The 20480-nt window shown below is 42.1% G+C and overlaps 1 protein-coding gene across 1 annotated transcript in view; it reads right to left on the bottom strand.

Moving 5' to 3' along the window:
* Nucleotides 1-2055: 2055 nt before the first annotated feature.
* SLC32A1 (solute carrier family 32 member 1) overlaps nucleotides 2056-20480 on the bottom strand; it is a 42613-nt gene continuing 24188 nt past the window's right edge. Inside the window, exon 3 of the mRNA XM_089673310.1 lies at nucleotides 2056-4756. Within this exon, the coding sequence (XP_089529436.1) occupies nucleotides 3569-4756 (1188 nt within the window). The 3' untranslated portion in view covers nucleotides 2056-3568. The remainder of the gene's footprint in view (nucleotides 4757-20480) is intronic.

Here is a 20480-nt window from a genome sequence, read left to right as displayed (position 1 = left end):
CAAAAATGTTAGCATGTGCCAGAGATTTCTGTAGGTCTTTAGCTGACACTCTGGGATTCTTCTTTACCTCATGCAGCATTCTGTGCTGTGCTCTTGCAGTCATTTTTACAGGACGACCACGCCTAGGGAGAGTAGCAACAGTGCTAAACTTTCTCCATTTGTAGACAGTCTGTCTTACCGTGGACACATGAACATCAAGGCTTTTGGAGATACTTTTGTAACCCTTTCCAGCTTCATGCAAGTCAACAATTCTTGATCGTAGGTCTTCTGAGAGCTCTTTTCTGCGAGGCATGGTTCACATCAGACAGTGCTTCTTGAAACCAGTAAACCCAAAACAGGTGTGTGTTTTTTAAGGGCAGGACAGCTGTCAGCAACACATCCAATATCATCACACTGATTGGAGTCAAGGTTGGCTCACTCCTGGCTCCAATTAGCTCTGGGAGAAGTCATTGAGCTAGGGCCTCACATACTTTTTCCTCCCTGCACTGTGAATGTTTACATGTTATGTGCAATTAAACCATGCAAAACTCCACGTAATCCCAAGGGGTTCACATACTTTTTCTTGCAACTGTACATGATTATTTATTTATTTATTTATTTTTCGATCAGCATACTGAATGAAAAAACAATTGAGCGGCTTGAGAGGAGGTCTCTGTACTAACTGTGCGATGTTAGTTCACTGATCTCCCCGCTGAGCTATTGTGCTCTAACAGGGGGACTTCCCCCCCCAGAACACACCAGTCAGCGCTCACAGCCATTGGCTGAGACTGCTAATCGAATGCCGATCAGCTGCTGGTTTTACAGCATACTCGTTTGATAGAAGCCGGTCATGAGATTGACTTCTGTCAAACAGGGACATGAACACATGGGCTGAATGTTGGCTGAATGTCACTGTACCAGCTGATTTTGGCCACTATTCAGTCCATGTGTACGGGCCTCAAAGTGTTACTAAACCCACAACAGTAAAATCAGTCTGTATATGCAGTAAAGCATGCTTGTTATACTCACTGTGGAACCTAAAGGGTTAATCCTCCACATTGTGTAAACAGGCTGTTTGATCCTGTCTTCTCTGATCCTCCCCTTCTTCTACTGTCCCCAATCCCCAGTACAGAGCTCTAGGAGTCATCTGCACATGCTCAGTGTGGTGTGTATTGCTAGAGAGCTTCTTTCTTTTTCTTTGGGAGGGTGCATTTGATCAGCACAGGGCCAATCAGCGCTGTCCAGACAGAGGGTCAGGGGTAATGTAGCCTCATAGGACAGTCAGAACAGAATGAAAATTCCTCCTACACGCTTTAACCACTGCTCAGATGAACACTGATAGAAGTCACAAGACTACTCTAACTGCTAATGAGAAAAGATATTGATCAGTTTACATTTACTAAAATAATTGCATTTCCATGTTTTGTGTACTGTGGGAGACCGGATATAGTGAATGCAGGGTCCTGGGTTTAGTAACACTTCAAGCTCAAGTCACTGTGGTAGACATGGTGCCAGCAGACTTTGGAGTACTGCCCTTCAAGTGGGGTGAGATTAGCTTCAGCCACCGGAACATCCAGACCAAAGACTCCTCCAGTCATACCCTTGTGGAGCCTGTCTGGGGATCCCTTTAGCCAGCTACCTGAACTATCAGCTACAGCTAACCTTTGAGTGAGAGAGGTGTTACACTCCCTTCTCAGTGAATTGTAAGTAACTGCATTTGTACTGTCTGTATTGCACCATTTACTTTGCAAGTGAACTTCCCTTAATTCCTGTCCTCTAGGAATCTGGTATTTCATACTGCCACCTACTGGTCAAGTGTGGGAACTACTCCTAGCATCCAAATTACTCCACTGGTTTACTGTCATTGTGTTCAATACTGATTGCATACTTATTTGCCATTCTATCTGAATTGTCATTTTACCCTACATTCATTCAGTATACACAAAGGTGCACATCGCTGTTTGTCCGGTCATTCTGCTGATACCATTATATAACAATAGACAGACCAAACCCTGTTCATTTTACAAACAGGTCGTGTGGACAGTTCATCAGGTGAATGTACAAGACACAAAGAACTCATGAGAATCTCTCTTTATTGTATATATTAAGGTACCACAATAGAATTGTAGGATATACACTTGTCTGTGAGCACGGTTACATCACACATACACACACACACACACACTCACGGGTAACAAACCTTGCACTTTGGAAAAAAAACTGCACATGATGAATTTCCACCCCTGTACAAATCCCTTGTGTGTGTGTTTTCTCTTCAAGGTGAACTCCATAATCAGTAAGGGTTCACAGCTGCAGCTGAATGGTGGTCTGTGATACTTAATGAGATTATTTAACAAAACTGTGCACAGAACAATGAAGTCCAGCGGTCCACTGCAGACAATCGGATATCGGCTTCTACTAAGGTCACTACACTAATGTGCTGAAAGCTGAACTCCAGGAAGATCAAAAAGACACAAATCAAAGGAGCTCAATATTTTTTTAATAAATCAATAAAATGTTTAAAAACCTGTAGTTGACCAACTATCAGTCTCTTTCAACTACTTTACTGCAGAGCTCATAATCGGAGAAGGAGAAGCAGCACAAGGAGCCAGTCAGTTGTCCTGCAGTGCTTATGTGCTAATAAGGAACATGCTGATAGGTGGAGGGAGCTGAGTGACAGAGAGATGAACTCATCAGTCTTCTGCTTCTCCTTTCACTGTCCAGTAATAGGCTGGGGGAGGGACAAGACCTGTAAGTGTTTCTTAACTACAGCAGAGGAAAATCAGGTCTACTGCTCTGTAAGACAGGGTCATTCTGTGTAACTCTTAGGGCTAGATGGGCAGAAATCCAAATCTTTTGGAAGGTAAAATAGGTCCTACATAAGTATTTTATCCAGTTTTAAGCTATTGGCTGGAATTCAGCTTTAAAGCACCTTTCCGACTGTTTGCTGCCAGTGATTGTCCTTCATTGCTCTGTGCACTTTGATATTAAATTACTGCATTTGAGTCGATTTATGCTTGCAAAAACAAGACACTCCAAATTATATCACAGAGCTTATACTAGAAGGTTCTGTGCTAAGAATATCCCTACCCCCTTCTCAATGGACCATATTGTAAAAATCAGCTTTAGAGGCATTGCTTGCAGTTGAACATCATGGTTTGCTTTATAATCTGAATTAAAGGATGGGCGATGAGCAAAACATGCAAACCTTTCTTAGCTCAGATTAATAACCATTGCATTCAGTTATAACTATCTCTCTCTATATATATTTATATTTTTTTCATATCCATCATAATTTATGCATTTTTTGTTCAGATTATATTGACTCTAAATAAATATAACAAAAATAAAATATTTCCCTTTGATACATATACAGGTCTATTTTTGTGTGAGCTTTCTCCTGGGGGGAATAGAAAATGGTACAAGCATGTTTCAGCTGCCAGCATTTCCCAGCAACACATTAAACAACAATGTGCTGACGATGCCACCAAAAGGCAGCCACTGATGCGAATAGCCAGAATGGGGATGTCAGTAGAAACTGATGCATAATTATTAGTGATGCTGATGCCCAAAATTTGCTGTCTCTGCCTTAATCCTCTACATTATATCTAAAGGCTTCTATTAGACCCTCTAAAGAATGCACAAAACCAGATATGCTACAGATGGAGCCAATGACAAAGATGGAAACATCGAAAAAGACATGATGCCACTGAAGCTGCCTCCAAAGAAGCTTGAGATGGAAGAGGCTTGGAAGGAGGAAGCAGAGACCAGCTCCTGTGAGGCTGCCAGTGAGACCCATCAAGAGGGCAAAGTGGGGCACGTAAATGGCCATGAGCAAGGTAAAAACAACTAGGGCACATCTGAGAGTGAGTCCCCAAGATTTCAGTCTCCCATCACCCCCATAGCAGTTTGGGAAGAAGGACCTGCTCCCTTCTTGAAAGAGAGACCTTTCTAAGACCTCCACTGCAGCGAAGAAGGGCAGCGGGTAGGACAGCAAAGCTTTGGCCACCAGGAATAAGTTAACCACTGCTCTGATAGTAGAGGGTAGGTTGTCTGTTATGACCTCCTTGGTTTCATCTGCCCAGGTTAGATAAGCCACTAAAGCAAAAAGACCCTTGAGAATGCAAGCTGCAATGTGGGTCCAGTTCATCATGCAGTGGAATTCTTTAGGGTTTTGCATGTTCCCTTCCAGGGAAGGCAGGAAGATCTGGGAGGTGTAGCTGAAGACAATGATACCGATGGAGATAGGAAATTTCTTTACATCAATGTAAAATTTGACTTTGTCCCAAGCCCAGTCTCTAGCTCTGGACAGACAGTAGGCGATCACTAGGACATTAATGACGAAATGAGCTAAGGTGCAGAGCAAGCTGAACTTGGAGACAGATTTAAGGTTTTTGAGGAATGCACACGGTAGAAGCACAGCAGTGGCTATAATTGACCAGGACTTCTGGGAAATTGGTAGGGATGGGAAGCTGTTATACATCAGGTTTCCACTGACCACCACATACAGGATGCATGTCATGACCAGTTCAATAATCTGAGCCACATTGACAATCCTTCCTCCAAGTTTTGGAAACCTCGGTGTACAGCAGGCGTTGGCAATGTCCACATAGGAGTCCCTAACCCTCACAATCTCTCCGTCTTCATTCTCTTCATACAAGCAAGCAATGAGAATCTTTCCTGTGTAACAACACACCACTGCAGCAAAAATGATGAGGAACAGTCCCAGGTATCCACCGTGTAGAATTGCGTAGGGTAATCCCAACACAAACATCCCCTGCAAAAAAACAAGCAGAAAATAAGTGAGGATCCCAACATCCCAATATATACTTTTCTATGTGTGAGACTATAATAAGCTTAAAAGATATCTAAAGCCAAACCTTTTATTGTTTTGGATAAAGCAGAGAAGGGTTAAAACAGTTTTTAATTTTGTCATGTGCTGTTGAGGAGATTTTCCATCAACTCCTGTCCTACAGTCACAACAGGAATTGAGTGAAAATCACTGCAAAATGAGGGGAAGTCCCCTTTTTGGACAGGTTCATACAAGCCCGAAGCCATATCTTGCCAGTTATTACAATGTTAAGTAATGCGCCATACGTGTCTTTGAACGTGTCTTTGCTGCAATGCAATGGAAAAAAATGCAGCATGACCTATTTTTTTTTGTGTGTTGCAGCCCATTTATTTTAAATGGGTGCTGAAAGCAGAGTACCATCTGCTGCAGTGCAGTTCGTGAAGTATAAAAAAGCCCTTAGATAGCTGTCACTAAAACAAATGTCTGATTTCGAACATTTCCATCACTTTCTGTTCCAATGAAAATGGTCACCAAAAAAATAAGATGCAACTCCCCAGCAGGGACAGAGGTTCCCCACACCATCCAAAAAAAAAACAAAATTGACTCTAGATAAACTTTAATGGTAAAATTATTTTGTTTTAGAGCAATTTTTTATTGAAGTATTGTTTGTCCATTTTTCCATTTTCCATTCCAATTTCACAGAATGAAATTCAAGCCATGAAGGTGAAAATAGTATACAAGAGTGCTTGGACACGATATACCAAATATACCAATAAAATGAAAATATGCTCACACTCCAGGGGGACACATTTCCTTCCATGAAAGCCTACATAATTTGTTCTAAAATGGAATGTAAATTGTAATTATATACAGTATATGATCTTTATTATTGGCAACTAAAAATGGAAAAAATATGTTTTTATTCAGGTAAACATGGAATATTAATTTAAGTAAACATGAACATATACAGTAGGGGTGTGTTTATCAATTATGCGCATAGCTGTTTGTCCATTGAAATTGCATGTAAATTAGTTCTGAGTGAATAGGGCAAAATCAAATGTTCTCAGGCTAAATCCTCTGCAAATTAAATGTGCAAATGAAGAAAATACTTCAATAGGGCCACTAGATGCAGCTGAAGAGCATACTTGTTTCCTATGATAGTCCACACCATCTAGTGGCCATAATGTGATATTTTGTCCATTCAAACATTCAGTGTACAGAAAAATAGACTGAGTGCTTGTGAGGTAGATTTACTAAAACTGGAGCACTCAGAATCTGGTGTAGCTGTGCATGGTAGCCAATCATCTTCTAACTTCAGCTTGTTCTATTAAGCTTTGGCAATAAAACCTGGAATCTGATTGGTTTCTATGCAGAGTTGCACCAGGTTTTGCACTCTCCGGTTTTAGTAAATATCCCACACAGAGTTTTGCACCATTCATACAGAACAAATTTACATGCAGTTTCAATGGATCAAGAGTTATGCAGTTTTTTTTAAATACATCCATTAATGTCCCACTGTTCAAAAGGGAAAGGGTGTACATATGTATCCAGCATGGATATCCCTGACAATTTGTCAGTAAGCCTGGTTTTCTCAAGGGGTCAACCCTGTGGCAGCTCTTGCATTCTCTATGGTCACATTTTTCAACCTGCTTAGCCCCTTACTTGAATACCTTGATACACACATGGATATAACCTCACCGGATTGGTGTTTGCAACAGGAATATGCTATCGAGTTCAGCTCAGGAATGGACTTTGCCTACAAATGGATGGACCCTGGACCAAGCACTGACTGTCTCTAAAAGGGGATCCTATTTGTTACTCCAAGGGGGGTATTTACTAAAACTGAAGCATGGAAAATCTTGTGCAACTCTGCACAGAAACCAATCAGCTTCCAGGTTTTTTTTTGTCAATGATTAATTGAACAAGCTGAAGTTGGAAGCTGATTGGCTACCATGCACACATGCACAAGATTTAGTAAATCTCCCCCAAGTGTATCAATTTCAGTGAGTAGTTAAAAAAAACATGATTTACTTTACACCCATAGTGGCTCTTTTTAGAATTTATATACTTTGATATGATTGTTGATATATTTAATTGTTTTTAATGTGTATAAAAAATGATTTTGTTTTATCCATAGAATCTAGCTAGTTCTTGGATTTTGTTTTGGATAATTGACACAGTAATGACGTTGTAGCGATAACCCATCAGAAGCAGCGACATCTCAAGTTTTCCTATCTTACACATGTTTAAAACCTGAAATACTGCACATAGATGTTTTATATTTACATTTCCAGCCAGCTCTAGGCTCCATTTCACAATTTTCCAGACTTTCCTTATAGATTTTCATGAAAAAGCTTGTGTTTATGAAATTCAGTAGCTCAAGGTGACATTTGCATGCACCACTGATTGAGTGGCTCCTTTCCCTCTCTCTGCTTACTTGTCTGCCTGTTCAGATGGAACTGTACAGAAATTCTATTATTGAGGTAGCTTGAAAGGAAATATCTTCAGTCGGGCTCCTTCCCTGTTTGTAACTCCATTGTCATGGGTGTATCCTGTATTAATTGTTTGTAAATTATTTTATATAAGTAGTAAAAAAAAAAGAATAAGCCATCATTGTAAGGGTTGATGCACACGGGGTTACACAGGCATTTTAGATGCCTGACGTAATTTCCCAGCTCTTTCCTGTGCCCAAGGAGTTGCACATGCCACGTATAGCCTGCCATTCAAGTGAATGGCTGGTTGCGGCTGTGCTCTTGTAAACGTTGATGCAAGAAACACATTTCCAAATGTTTGCATGTGAAACATGTGTGATTACTAAATCAGGGTTGCATACAGCAATTCACTTGTATGTCAGGTTGTGCATGTGGCTCCCTAGGCATGGGAAAGGGTCAGGAAATTAGTTCAGGCATTGATAATGTCTGTGTAGGCCTCAAGTGCAAATGGGTCCTGTCATTCATGTGGATAATACTTGACATGTACCCCCTGCCTAAACATTATTGCTGACCAAGTACATCCCTTCAAGGAAACGGTATTCCCTGTTAGAAGTGGCCTCTTTCAGCAGGATAATGTGCCACGCTGCAAAAATGGTTCAAGAATGGTTGGAGGAACACAACAATGAGTTTGAATTGTTGACTTGGATTCTAAATTCCCTAGATCTCAATCCAATCCAATCCATGTACAGTTGTGTTCAAAATAATAGCAGTGTGTTGAAAAAAGTGAATAAAGCTCAAAATCCTTCTAATAGCTTTTATTTCCATACACACAAATGCACTGGGAACACTACACATTCTATTCCAAATCAAAACATGAAGAAAAATATATCAAATTTGTGTTGTTCCTCTAAAAAAAATTGAAGAAAAGTGAATTTTAGACTGTTCAAAAAAATCGCAGTGTTTGTATTCTTCTTTACAAACTCAATCATTCACTATTTAAACTAAAAAATGATGAAGATTTTGCTTTCCCTTGAATCACTTAATGAATATTTGGTTGTAGTCACACTGTTTCTGAGAACTGCTGTACATCTGTGTTGCATGGAGTCAACCAACTTCTGTTGTCACCTGTGAACAGGTATTCCAGCCCAGGATGATTGGACTACATTCCACAGTTCTTCTCTATTTCTTGGTTTTGCCTCAGAAACTGCATTTTTTATGTCACCCCACAAGTTTTCTATTGGATTAAGATCTGGGGATTGGGCTGGCCACTCCTTAACGTCAATCTTGTTGGTCTGGAACCAAGATGTTGCACGTTTACTGGTGTGTTTGGGGTCGTTGTCTTGTTGGAACACCCATTTCAAGGGCATTTCCTCTTCAGCATAAGGCAGCATGACCTATTCAAGTATTCTGATGTATTCAAACTGATCCATGATCCCTGGTATGCGATAAATAGGCCCAACACCGTAGTATGAGAAACATCCCCATATCATGATGCTTGCACCACCATGCTTCACTGTCTTCACAGTGTACTGTGGCTTGAATTCAGTGTTTGGGGGTCGTCTGACAAACTGTCTCCGGCCACTAGACCCAAAAAGAACAATCTTACTTTCATCAGTCCACAAAATGTTGCGCCATTTCTTTTTAGGCCAGTCAATGTGCTCTTTGGCAAATTGTAACCTCTTCAGCACGTCTTTTTTTCAACAGTGGGACTTTGCGGGGGCTTCTTGCAGATAGCTTGGCTTCACATAGGCGTCTTCTAATTGTAACAGTACTCACAGGGAACCTTCTTTGATCTTCCTGGAGCTGATTGTTGGCTGAGTCCTTGCCATTTTGGCTATTCTTCTATCCATTCGAATGGTAGTTTTTTGCTTTCTTCCACGTCTTTCAGGTTTTGGTTGGCATTTTAAAGCATTTACGATCATTTTAGCTGAGCAGCCTATCATTTTCTGCACTTCTTTATATGTTTTCCCCTCTCCAATCAACTTTTTAATCAAGGTATGCTGTTCTTCTGAACAATGTCTGGAACGACCCATTTTCCTCAGAATTTCAGAGAGAAATGCACTGTAACCAGCATGTACCACATTTGCTGCCTTCCTTCCTTAAATAAGGGCAATAATTGCCACCTGTTTTTCAAAGAATGACTGACCTCACTAATAGAACTCCACACTGCTATTATTTTGAACATGCCCCTTTCAATTAGTCGTTCAATTACACAGAATCAGCAGCATGCATGTCATGACTGTTGGGTCTGTTGGATTTCTATTACTCTACTACACCTGCTAGTAAATTATTTGCCATGTAGAAATATCATTTCTACCAAAAACAGTGATTGATCAGGTTAGTGATGTCTGACTGCTATTATTTTGAACACAACTGTACATGAAGACTAAAATGTATAAGCATAAAGAAGAACTAAAGCAAAATGTACCCTAAACACCCTCATCATTTCTCTTTGACACTGTCACCTTTTTAAATCTTAAGGGGTCAATGATACTTTTAGTTAGTTGATCCGTTGAAGATATTCTTATTAACATTCTGTAAACTATTTTTCTGAATTTAGTATTTTGCTATGTCTGTAGAGGCAGCTATATTTGCTTGCTACATGTAATAAATTTTAGCATCATAGCCCAGGGATGCTCAACACGTGGCCCACAGGCCACATGTGGCCCACGGAGCCCTCTGGTGTGGCCCTCAACTTCAAACTGAATGCTTGGAGTTTCAGAAAGTGCACCACACCCACAAGAAATAATAGAAGCCTAAGGCAAAGCGCAGCTAACCTGCAGGAAAGCCGCAGGTGCACTGAGCTGCTCCCGTGGTTCGGGTAAACTGCAAAGCATCAGTGTTAAAGCTACCTTATAGGGGGTTCAGGACATTAAAGGCTCATTTACATTTGCAGTTTGGGGTGCAATAAGACCCCATAGTTGAGGCATATTTTTACCACACCCCCCAAAACGACTGGTGTAGCATCAGGGGTCACAATGGTGACCCTGTTCTATGCTCCAGGGGGCCCGTGTGGCTCCCCTGTCACATTCTGTTTTACACTTGGACAGCAAGGGGGAAGCATATACAGGAACCGATCCTTTCCATTTTCTGCCTGCTGAATCGCAGTTGGTGAATGGCTTCTCCTCCTCTCCCTCACACCAGCATTCAGCAGCTGCTGGAGGAAAATGTTCATTATGCTATTAAAAATAAATTATTATAAATTTTGAACCATTTCATTTCATTGTGGTCTGCAACAGGTTACCAAATCACTGAAGTGGCCCTTGCTCTTCAAATGGTTGAGCACCCCTGCCATAGGCTGTCTAGTAGTACACTGAGTTTTACTGCTCTTAGTGAAACTGCAGGGCAGCCAGGTCCTCAACCTCTACTGCACAGCAGAACAGCTCTGCCAAAAACACAACCCTAGCCTGCTGATTAGACAATAATAAAAAAAGTGAAGTCACTCCTTTGATCACTATGCTCTCTTGCCCAGTGAGCATGCCCAGTGTTAGCACATGTGAAAGCAGCAAAGTCTGAGATCTGCCCAAAGGTCAGCTTTAAAAAAAAGTATTCTGACAATGCCCACAATCATTTTCTTATTACTATCCAGTTTAAAGCTTATGTCCAAGGACCCTGAAATTATACATGGCTGCATTTAAAGTGTTTAGCATTGATCTAGGGGGGTTCCCTCCCCCCTGGAGGGTTTTTTCTTTGGAAACCTATTATGTAAATTGGACTCAGAAACATAAAACAGGGCTAAAGGCAAAACTTTTTTTACTTTTGGATAGAGTAAGGGAAGATTATAACCCATCAGATTTTTTCTTTTTTTGTTGCCATCTGTGTCTCATTGGGGAGATTTCCATTCACTTCCTGTCCAATAGCCAAAACAGGAAGACAGAGGAAATCCCTCCAAAGTAAGGGAATCCCTGATTGTCACCAGGGTCACCACAACTAGCGTCCCCGTTGAAGGATTTCCTCTCTATTAGGCCCCTTTCATTTGGCCATTTTTATGCATCCACCGGATTCCTGCAGCAAGAATCAGCAGATTCTTGCCGCTGGAATAACTAGGTCATGCAGATAGTAGTAGCCACTCAGCCTATATGAACTAATGATGGGCTGACAGCATCTGCTGCTGTTCACATGTAACAGCACACAAAGTGGTTCCCTGCAGCTAGAGATGGATGTTCGAGTCAGCAATAAAAACCTGAAAGGTGTTCTAACCCCTCTCCACTCTATCCAAAGATTAAAAATAGTTCTGCCCTTAATTATACTTTAAGGCATACCACTGTTCTCTAATTTCTCTGCTGTCCTCTTGTGTCAAAACAGTTTCCACTGATGTCAATTGGCTTCAAGTATAATTCACAACCAGAAACGGAGATTATGTTGTGGGGGGATTCCATAGTCTTAATAATACATAATAATGTAGCAGACTATGCTACCTAAAGCAGAAATATAGGGATCACAATTTGTACATAGTTACATTGTTCCAGCTTGGACCAGAGTTTATTTACTAAAACTGGAAAAATCTGATGCAACTCTTCATTGAAACCAATCAGCTTCCAAGTTTTTTTTGTCAAAGCTTAATTGAACAAGTTGAAGTTAGAAGCTAATTGGCTCCCATGCACAGCTGAACCAAATTCTGAGTGCTCCAGTTTTAGTAAATCAACCCCAATGTGCCATACCTGTGGGATCCCCGTAGAAGCTGGAAATCACTGTAGTAGGCACTGGGACTAGCTTCCGGTTGCCATGCCAAGTGGCTTCCCTGCTGCATGGTGAACACAGAAGGTCTCCTGGCATTGACCTAGTATAGCCATGTAGCAATACTAGGTCAATGATGTCACAAGCATCCTTGCCCCTTTGTTTATGTGCATGGTGGGAGATTTCCTGCCTGCACCTTATTGGTCCAGCAATGACAGCCCACTTTGATGTTCAAACCAAAAGCAATCTCATCCCTATAGATGAGTTTGGTGAGCTGGTTCAACCCCTAGCCTCGTATGTCTTGAATACTTCAACATTTAGATCTCCATGCCATAATTACTGTCCATCTGGAGGTTTTGGAGGCTACTGACCACCTTTGTCTGTTCCTGATCCCCGTGTTCTATTCTGCATAATATAAAATATATAAAAACCCAACATGCATAGTAAAGACTTTTTCTAAAGGCCACAGCAGCTGTTTAGATCTAGGAACTCAAGCAAAAGGATCTCACCAATAAAGCCCTTGAGAGATCACTGGCAAGTGGTGTAGCCATTCAACCTAACAGTAAAATATACTGGGTGGACTTAGTCCATGGATTTACCACCTTCCCAGAATAGCCATGCACTTGTGTATCATTGCCACTGATATAGATAGTAGGGTGGCCTTTCTCAACCCCTGGAACTCTGAGCTTCCTCCAGAGGTTGGTAGGATTTTTTGAGCAATGAGCAACTATTGTCTCTCAAACCAATTGTGCCAATGATCTTTTTGGCTGTCTTCAAGGAGGAATTCTTCCCACTGACCACAAATATAAGGAGCATTCTTCGCAATGACCATACACTAATGTACAGTGATCAGTGTTGAGTTCCTCAGTGTTAAAACAATCAAAAAAGGGTGTAGTAGTGCATGTGCACTTATCTGTAACAGGTTATATTCACTTGGCTGGTCATATTAAATCTAAGTGTGTGTTAAGATGAGTCATAACAAGCAAACTGGAATGAAGACTGCATTGGAGTATGATATGTAAAGTTCCCTTTCTGCCATCCCAAAGAAATAAATTGAGTTGTCAGCAGGATTAGATTAAAACTAAGAAACATTTGTTGTTACAACTCATTGCATCACCCCTACACAATGCACATCAGCACGTTATACCACAACATGTGCCCACTGATGTGCACGAGCCCAAAGATGGATTTACATGGGCCAATTTTATTTTTCTTTATATTTGTTGTTTCATGTCCTAACACTCAACTCAGTCCATTTAGCCTTGCACAGTTGTACAGGCTTCTCTCCTGTACTGGAATTGCTTACTGCACACTGAGTTTTTCTCTGAAGCTGTAGTAAGTCATCTCATTTCCTAGCTGTAGGTCATCCAGCATCATCTAGCTTTTCTTCCCAAGCCTTACTGTTCCTGGTCTGCCCCTTTCATTCATTGGATTTCAGTTCTTTCAATCATGGAGACTCAGCATTACGGGTGGGCATTGTCAAGGGCAGCCTGCTAGGAAGCTATTCACTCTTGTACTCTCACCAGCCATGATCTGCATTCTGACACTGGGGGGTAAGGGGTGTGGGCGGGTAATTACTGGCTGGGACCCAGTAACTGACATGTGCGGCGCGGGTAGGGCGCACGCGCGGCTCATGTGTGCCCCTACCCAGAGATGCGAAATCACATATATATACAAGATTTTGGCCACAGGTGCCTTCCTGTAGCAGTATATCCACTATAGGGTGGTCCTTAAGCGGTTATTGTAAGGTATGTATACATATATATATATATACTGCATATGTTTATATGCTTTTGTATTTGTATATAAATATATATATATAGCCAGGGGCAGCACAGCCAGGGGTAGCATTGGCAACTATCATCTTGGCTAAATTATTGATCTTGGATAAAGTATTGAGCATTGCACTTTGGCTCTGCACTTCAGTGAATGCACAAAGCGAGAAGCCGACACCTTCAAATACTAAACAGACTACAGGTGACCTGTTTCCCCATCCAGTTCTTTCAGCTCTTACCCTGCTTCTTCATCTCACCACTCTGTAACATGCACTCCCTACTCCTTCTCATAGTTGTATCCTCTCTCTTCAAACTCTTTCCCCTTCACCCCTCTTCTCCACCCCACAGCTTATATATCATATCATATCATATCACCCTTACTCCTGTTTTCACCTTATTACTGCACTCATCAACTGCTGCTAAACTTGAACCCACATACTAATAAAACTTCCAGGACACTGGGACCTGTCCCTCCATATAAGTCATACTCCCATATTACCTCTCTCACCCTCCTGCTTCTCCTAACATCTGGAGACATTTCCCCAAATCCTGGGCCTCCATCTTTTTACTTTGATCAACACACCCAGCACCACGTATCATCTAACAGCAGCCGCAATCCACACAATCTAGTTACTATTCCTCTTCTTCCTAAAATTAGCCTCCCCTTTTCCTGTGCCCACTGGAATGCCTGCTCTGTCTGTAACAAACTCATATCTGTCCACCACTCTTAAATTGTAAGCTCCAAGGAGCAGGGCCCTCCAAACCCTCTTGTATTGAACTGTAATTGAATAAATTGTCTCCATTATTTTGTAAAGCGCTGAGCAATATAAATCCTGTATAATAATAATAATAATGACCTTTTTATAACAAACTCCTTTAACTTGCTTGCAATTACAGAAACCTGGCTTCATGAATCAGACTTTCTCTCTCCTGCTGCCCTCTCCCATGGTGGTCTCCTCTGGACTCACTCTCCCAGGCTTAGTGGACAGAAAGGAGGTGGAGTTGGAATCCTCCTATCCCCACAAAGCACTTTTCAGGTCCTCATTCACCTCCCTCTCTGTCCCTCTCCTCATTTGAAGTTCACTGTATTCGTCTATTCTCTCCAGTTTCTTTTAGAATTGCTGTGATCTATCGGCTTCCTGGACTGGTATCAAGCTTCCTTGATGACTTCTCTGCCTGGCTGCCTTACTTTCTCTCTTCTGAAATTCCCACAATCATTCTTGGTGACTTCAACATCACTGTTAATCTTAACACTCCTGCTACCTCTAAATTTTTTGAGCCAACCATTTGTTTTGACCTAAAACAATGGGCACATGCTTCTACTCACTCTAATGATAACTGCCTCGACCTTGTATTCTCCTACCTATGCACTCCTTGCAACCTCACCAACTTTCCTTTTCCTCTCTCTGATCACTCCCTTACTAGCTTCACTCTCTCCTTGACTTCTTCTTCCTTGTCTTCCAACTACCAAACAGTTACCCGTAGAAACCTTTGCTATCTTAACCCTTCTCTTCTTTTTTCGGCAACAGATTGTCTCTATGATAAAATCTCAGCCCTGTCCTACCCCAACCTGGCCACTTCTGTCTACAACAAATCGCTGTCATCCACCGTGGACACATTGGCCCCCTCACTACACAGAGAATTATGTCCTGACTGCTACAGCCCTGGCAAACAGACAATACCAGGTGCCTCAAAAAATGTAGCCTTGCTCTTGAACATTTATGGTGTAAGACTAAGACCCAGCAAGACTTCGACCAATATAAATCTGCCCTTCAAAAATACAATTCTTCTCTTCACACTGCTAAACAGACCTATTTTATCACTGTCATTAACACCCTCTTACACAATTCATGTCAACTCTTTTCTTCCTTTAACTCTCTACTTCGTCCTTCTTTACCTCCACCCACTAACTCACTCACTGCCCAGCAGATCGCTAATCACTTCAAAAATAAGATTGATCAAATTCGTGACAAGATCTCCACTACTCAGATATCTCCCTTACCCTTCACTCCTTGTCCACCTACACAATCTATACTTCCCTTGTTTAACCCAGCTGCTATAGAGGAGGTCAGTAAACCTTTTTCTAAAGCCCACCTAACCACCTGTCCCCTGGACCCCTTTCCCTCGCAAATACTACAGTCACTCTCTGGCTCTATCCTTCATTCTCTAACACGTATTTTCAATCTCTCCCTTTCTACTGGCATCTTCCCCAACTCTTCAAAACATGCGCTAGTCACCCCCATTCTTAAAAAGGCCTCATTGGACCCCAAAAATCTTAGCAACCTAAGACCCATCTCTTTACTCCCTTTTACCTCCATACTCCTTGAACGTCTAGTCCAGAACCAGCTGAGCTGCCACCTTATTGAGAATAACCTTCTCGATCCCCTTCAGCCTGGATTTCGCCCACAACACTCCACAGAAACTGCTCTCCTAAAACTCACAAACAACTTACTAACCGCTAAAACCAATGGTCACTATTCCGTATTCTTACTCTTGGATCTCTCCGCTGCCTTTGACACAGTTGACCACCCCCTCCCCAAAAAAAAACTTGGTCTCCCTGACTGTACTCTCCATTGGTTCGAATCTTACCTATCTCATTGCACCTTCAGTGTCACTTACAACTCTACTTCCTCCTCTCCTACTCCCCTTACTGTCGCGGTCCCCCAAGGTTCTGTCCTTGGACCTCTCCTATTCTCGATTTACACTTCTACCTTGGGTCAGCTGATAGCTTCCCATGGTTTCTAATACCATTTATATGCTGATGACACACAAATCTATCTCTCTACTCCTCAGCTCACCCCATCAGTTTCCTCACGTATCACCGATTTACTAACAGACATATCAGACTGGATGTCATACCACTTCCTAAAACTCAATCTATCCAAAACTCAGCTCATAATATTTCCTCCCCCACGTGCCTCTTCCCCTGATTTCTTGGTCAGGATCAATAGCACCACTATCAACCCATCCATGCATGCCAGGGTGCTAGGGGTAACCCTGGAATCTGAACTATCCTTTCAGGCCCACATTCAATCCCTGTCCAAGGCATGCCGTCTCAACCTCCGCAACATCTCCAAAATACTTTTTAACCAATGACACCGCAAAGCTGCTAATTCACTCCTTAGTTATCTCTCGCCTCAACTACTACAACTCCCTCCTCATTGGCTTAGCTTTACATAGGCTATCCCCCCTCCAGTCCATCATGAATACTGCTGTCAGGCTCATCCACCTTACCAAGTGTTCAGTGTCTGCTACCCCCCTCTGCCAATCCTTCCACTGGCTTCCACGCGCCCACCGAATAAAATTTAAAATACTAACAACTTACAAAGCCATCCACAACTCTGCCCCCAGCTACATCACCAACCTGGTCTCAAAATATCAACCAAACCGATCTCTACGATCATCCCAAGACCTTCTGCTCCCTAGTTTTCATGTCACCTCCTCCCATGCTCGCCTTCAGGACTTCACCCGAGCTTCTCCTATCCTATTGAACTCCCTACCCAAATCTGTCCTGCTATCTCCTAATCTGTCCACCTTTAGACGATCTCTGAAAACCTTTCTCTTTAAAGAAGCCCATCCTGCTTCTAACTATTAACTGCCTTTTACTTCCTCCATCAGCTCATCCCCCACAGCTATTACATTTTGTGCCACTCAACCCTTCCTCCTAGATTGTAAGCTCTAACGAGCCGGGCCCTCTGTTTCCTTTGTACCAAATTGTATTGTAACTGTAATGTCTATCTTCATTTTGTAAAGCGCGGCGCAAACTGTTGGCGCTATATAATTCCTGTATAATAATTATATATATATATATATATATATTGTATATACAAGATGGTATCAAAAAGTTTCAAGACTAGTTTTGTAACATGCCAGTTTTGTGCCATGACCTGGATAGAGAATCCGCAAAGACATAAATATGGATATAAATTATATAATATAAATGTTAGATGTAAGATAAATGTTATAAGGTGAAACTAAATGTATAAGTACTCATATGCAGGGGCGTATTTACCACAAGGTAAACAAGGCACTTGCCTAGGGCGGCTGTTTTCAGGGGGGCTCACCTACCCCCAGAAGAAAGGATGAAAGAAGAGACACAAGCGCTATGGGAATCAGGTGGGATCTGAGAGAGGCTGCGAGGTGCTTGATGGTGTATTTAGAGCCTGACTCTCGTTCCTGGGGATGTCCAGAGCTATGAAGATGAGTGTCTTTTTCTCTATCGCCAGGGGGGGGCGATAGAGAAGGCTGTGGAAGGCTGTCCCGGGTGGGGGGCAGGAGTGTTGTTGGTCAATGTCAGCAAGGTCAGGCTCTCTCCGAGGAAGGGGAAAGAAGGGGGTGGTGTTGGTCGGTGTCCGTGGGGGCAGACGATTTTTGTGTTGCCTAGGGCAGCACAAAACCTAAATACATTACTGCTCATATGTACTGTATATGTATACAAAGGAAGCTGTGCTACTATGCTGACCACGTGCTTTGTTCTAACTTGCTGTCCATGATGAAATAGCAGATGTGGAAATGCACGTGGTCAGAATAGCACCAGTTGCACAGCTCCCAATGGACACAGGACAATGTCTTTTGGCACACTGACTTATGAAGGTTGGTGCTCCCTGTGCCTGCGCATGCAGTCTGTTGCTGCCATCTGTTGGCGTGTTACAAAACTAGTCTCGAAACTGTTTGATACCACCTCATACTTAGTTTACATATACAGTACACATGAGTACTTATATATTTAGTTTCAGCCTATGACATTTATCTTATATCTAACATTTATCTTGTATTACTTATATCCATATTTGTGTCTGTGAAGAATCTCTTATTTATCCAGGTCATGGTATAGCTCAGCAATGGGCAAACTACGGCCCGCGGGCCGTATACGGCCCGGCGGACCTTTTAATCCGGCCCGCGGAGCTAGGCTCCCGCAAGGCCAGTGGTCGGCAAGCCGCGGCTCTTTACAAATTTAGATGCGGCTCTCCTGTGTGCCGGGCGCCCGCTCCCCTCCCTCCTCTCCTCCTCTCCCCTCCCTCCTCTCCTCCTCTCCCCTCCCCTCCTCTCCTCTCGGATGGCCGCCCCCCCTCTCGGACGTCAGGACTCTGCAGCTGTCAGGATGTAGGCGGGGCAGCGTGACGAACTCCTCTCACAGTCCTCCCTGAAGACCAGAACGGCGCGGGAATACGAGAGGAACGCGCGGACCAAAGGTAAGTGAATTGACACAGGGGGGGGACTTACTATATGGGGGATGAATTACTATATGGGGGACTTACTATATGGGGAATGAATTACTATATGGAGGACTTACTATATGGGGAATGAATTACTATATGGGGGACTTACTATATGGGGAATGAATTACTATATGGAGGACTTACTATATGGGGAATGAATTACTATATGGAGGACTTACTATATGGGGAATGAATTACTATATGGGGGACTTACTATATGGGGAATGAATTACTATATGGAGGACTTACTATATGGGGAATGAATTACTATATGGGGGACTTACTATATGGGGAATGAATTACTATATGGGGGACTTACTATATGGGGAATGAATTACTATATGGAGGACTTACTATATGGGGGATGAATTACTATATGGAGGACTTACTATATGGGGAATGAATTACTATATGGAGGACTTACTATATGGGGAATGAATTACTATATGGGGGACTTACTATATGGGGAATGAATTACTATATGGAGGACTTACTATATGGGGAATGAATTACTATATGGGGGACTTACTATATGGGGGATGAATTACTATATGGGGGATGAATTAATATGGGGGATGAATTACTATGTGGGGGATGAATTACTATATGGGGGATGAATTACTATGGGGGATGAATTACTATGGGGGATGAATTACTATGGGGGATGAATTACTATAGGGGGGATGAATTACTATGGGGGACGAATTACTATATGGGGGACGAATTACTATATGGGGGACGAATTACTATATGGGGGACGAATTACTATATGGGGGATGAATTACTATGGGGGATGAATTACTATATGGGGGATGAATTACTATGGGGGATGAATTACTATATGGGGGATTAATTACTATATGGGGGATTAATTACTATGGGGGATTAATTACTATGCTTACTATGGGGGAATATTACTATACTTACTATGGATGACACATACACATCATTCATCTACTCTTGGTCCGGCCCCCGGGTCCAATATATGAACCCATTGCGGCCCTCAAGTCAAAAAGTTTGCCCACCCCTGGTATAGCTAGTAGTAGTATAGTGCTCTTATATAGACATACATATCTTTTATAGACACATGCTCATATTTAATGACATTGACTGAATAAGGTCATGTGTCCAGTATGGGCATGATGTCACCAGCATCCCGTCCCTTTGTTTACATGTGCTGTGGACCAGTGAATGCCCTGGTCTGAAAACGATTGGACTAGAAAATAGTGCAACTTTCATATTAAGATAGAGATAAGTTCAAAAAATGCCCATACTAGTCTCTATTCATTTGTAATGAGTGTCAGGAAAATACTTAGCATGTATATTCAGATAGGTATCACCAACACCTTAGTCCAGGGTTAGGCTACCTTTGAGAGGTGGAGATCTACCTGAACAATAAAAAAGAGATCAAACATCACCAGGGTTCAGCGCCATTTTTTTTAGCAAAATTAACTAGCAAGACCTAACTAAATAGTAAGGAACACTTAGAAAAGTATAATAAAACAAATGTCACTGTAAAAATATAAACTTAGCCTACCTCATAAGTGAAGAAGTGTTAGTAAAGCAGTGGAGAGTGTCAGTAGGGCAGAGCATAGTATGTGGACAG

Source organism: Staurois parvus, unplaced genomic scaffold, assembly GCF_062004578.1.
Source record: "Staurois parvus isolate SC_StPar_1 unplaced genomic scaffold, SC_StPar_1.0 ptg000137l, whole genome shotgun sequence".
Lineage (NCBI taxonomy): Eukaryota > Metazoa > Chordata > Amphibia > Anura > Ranidae > Staurois > Staurois parvus.
This window is presented reverse-complemented; position numbering and strand designations above follow the sequence as displayed.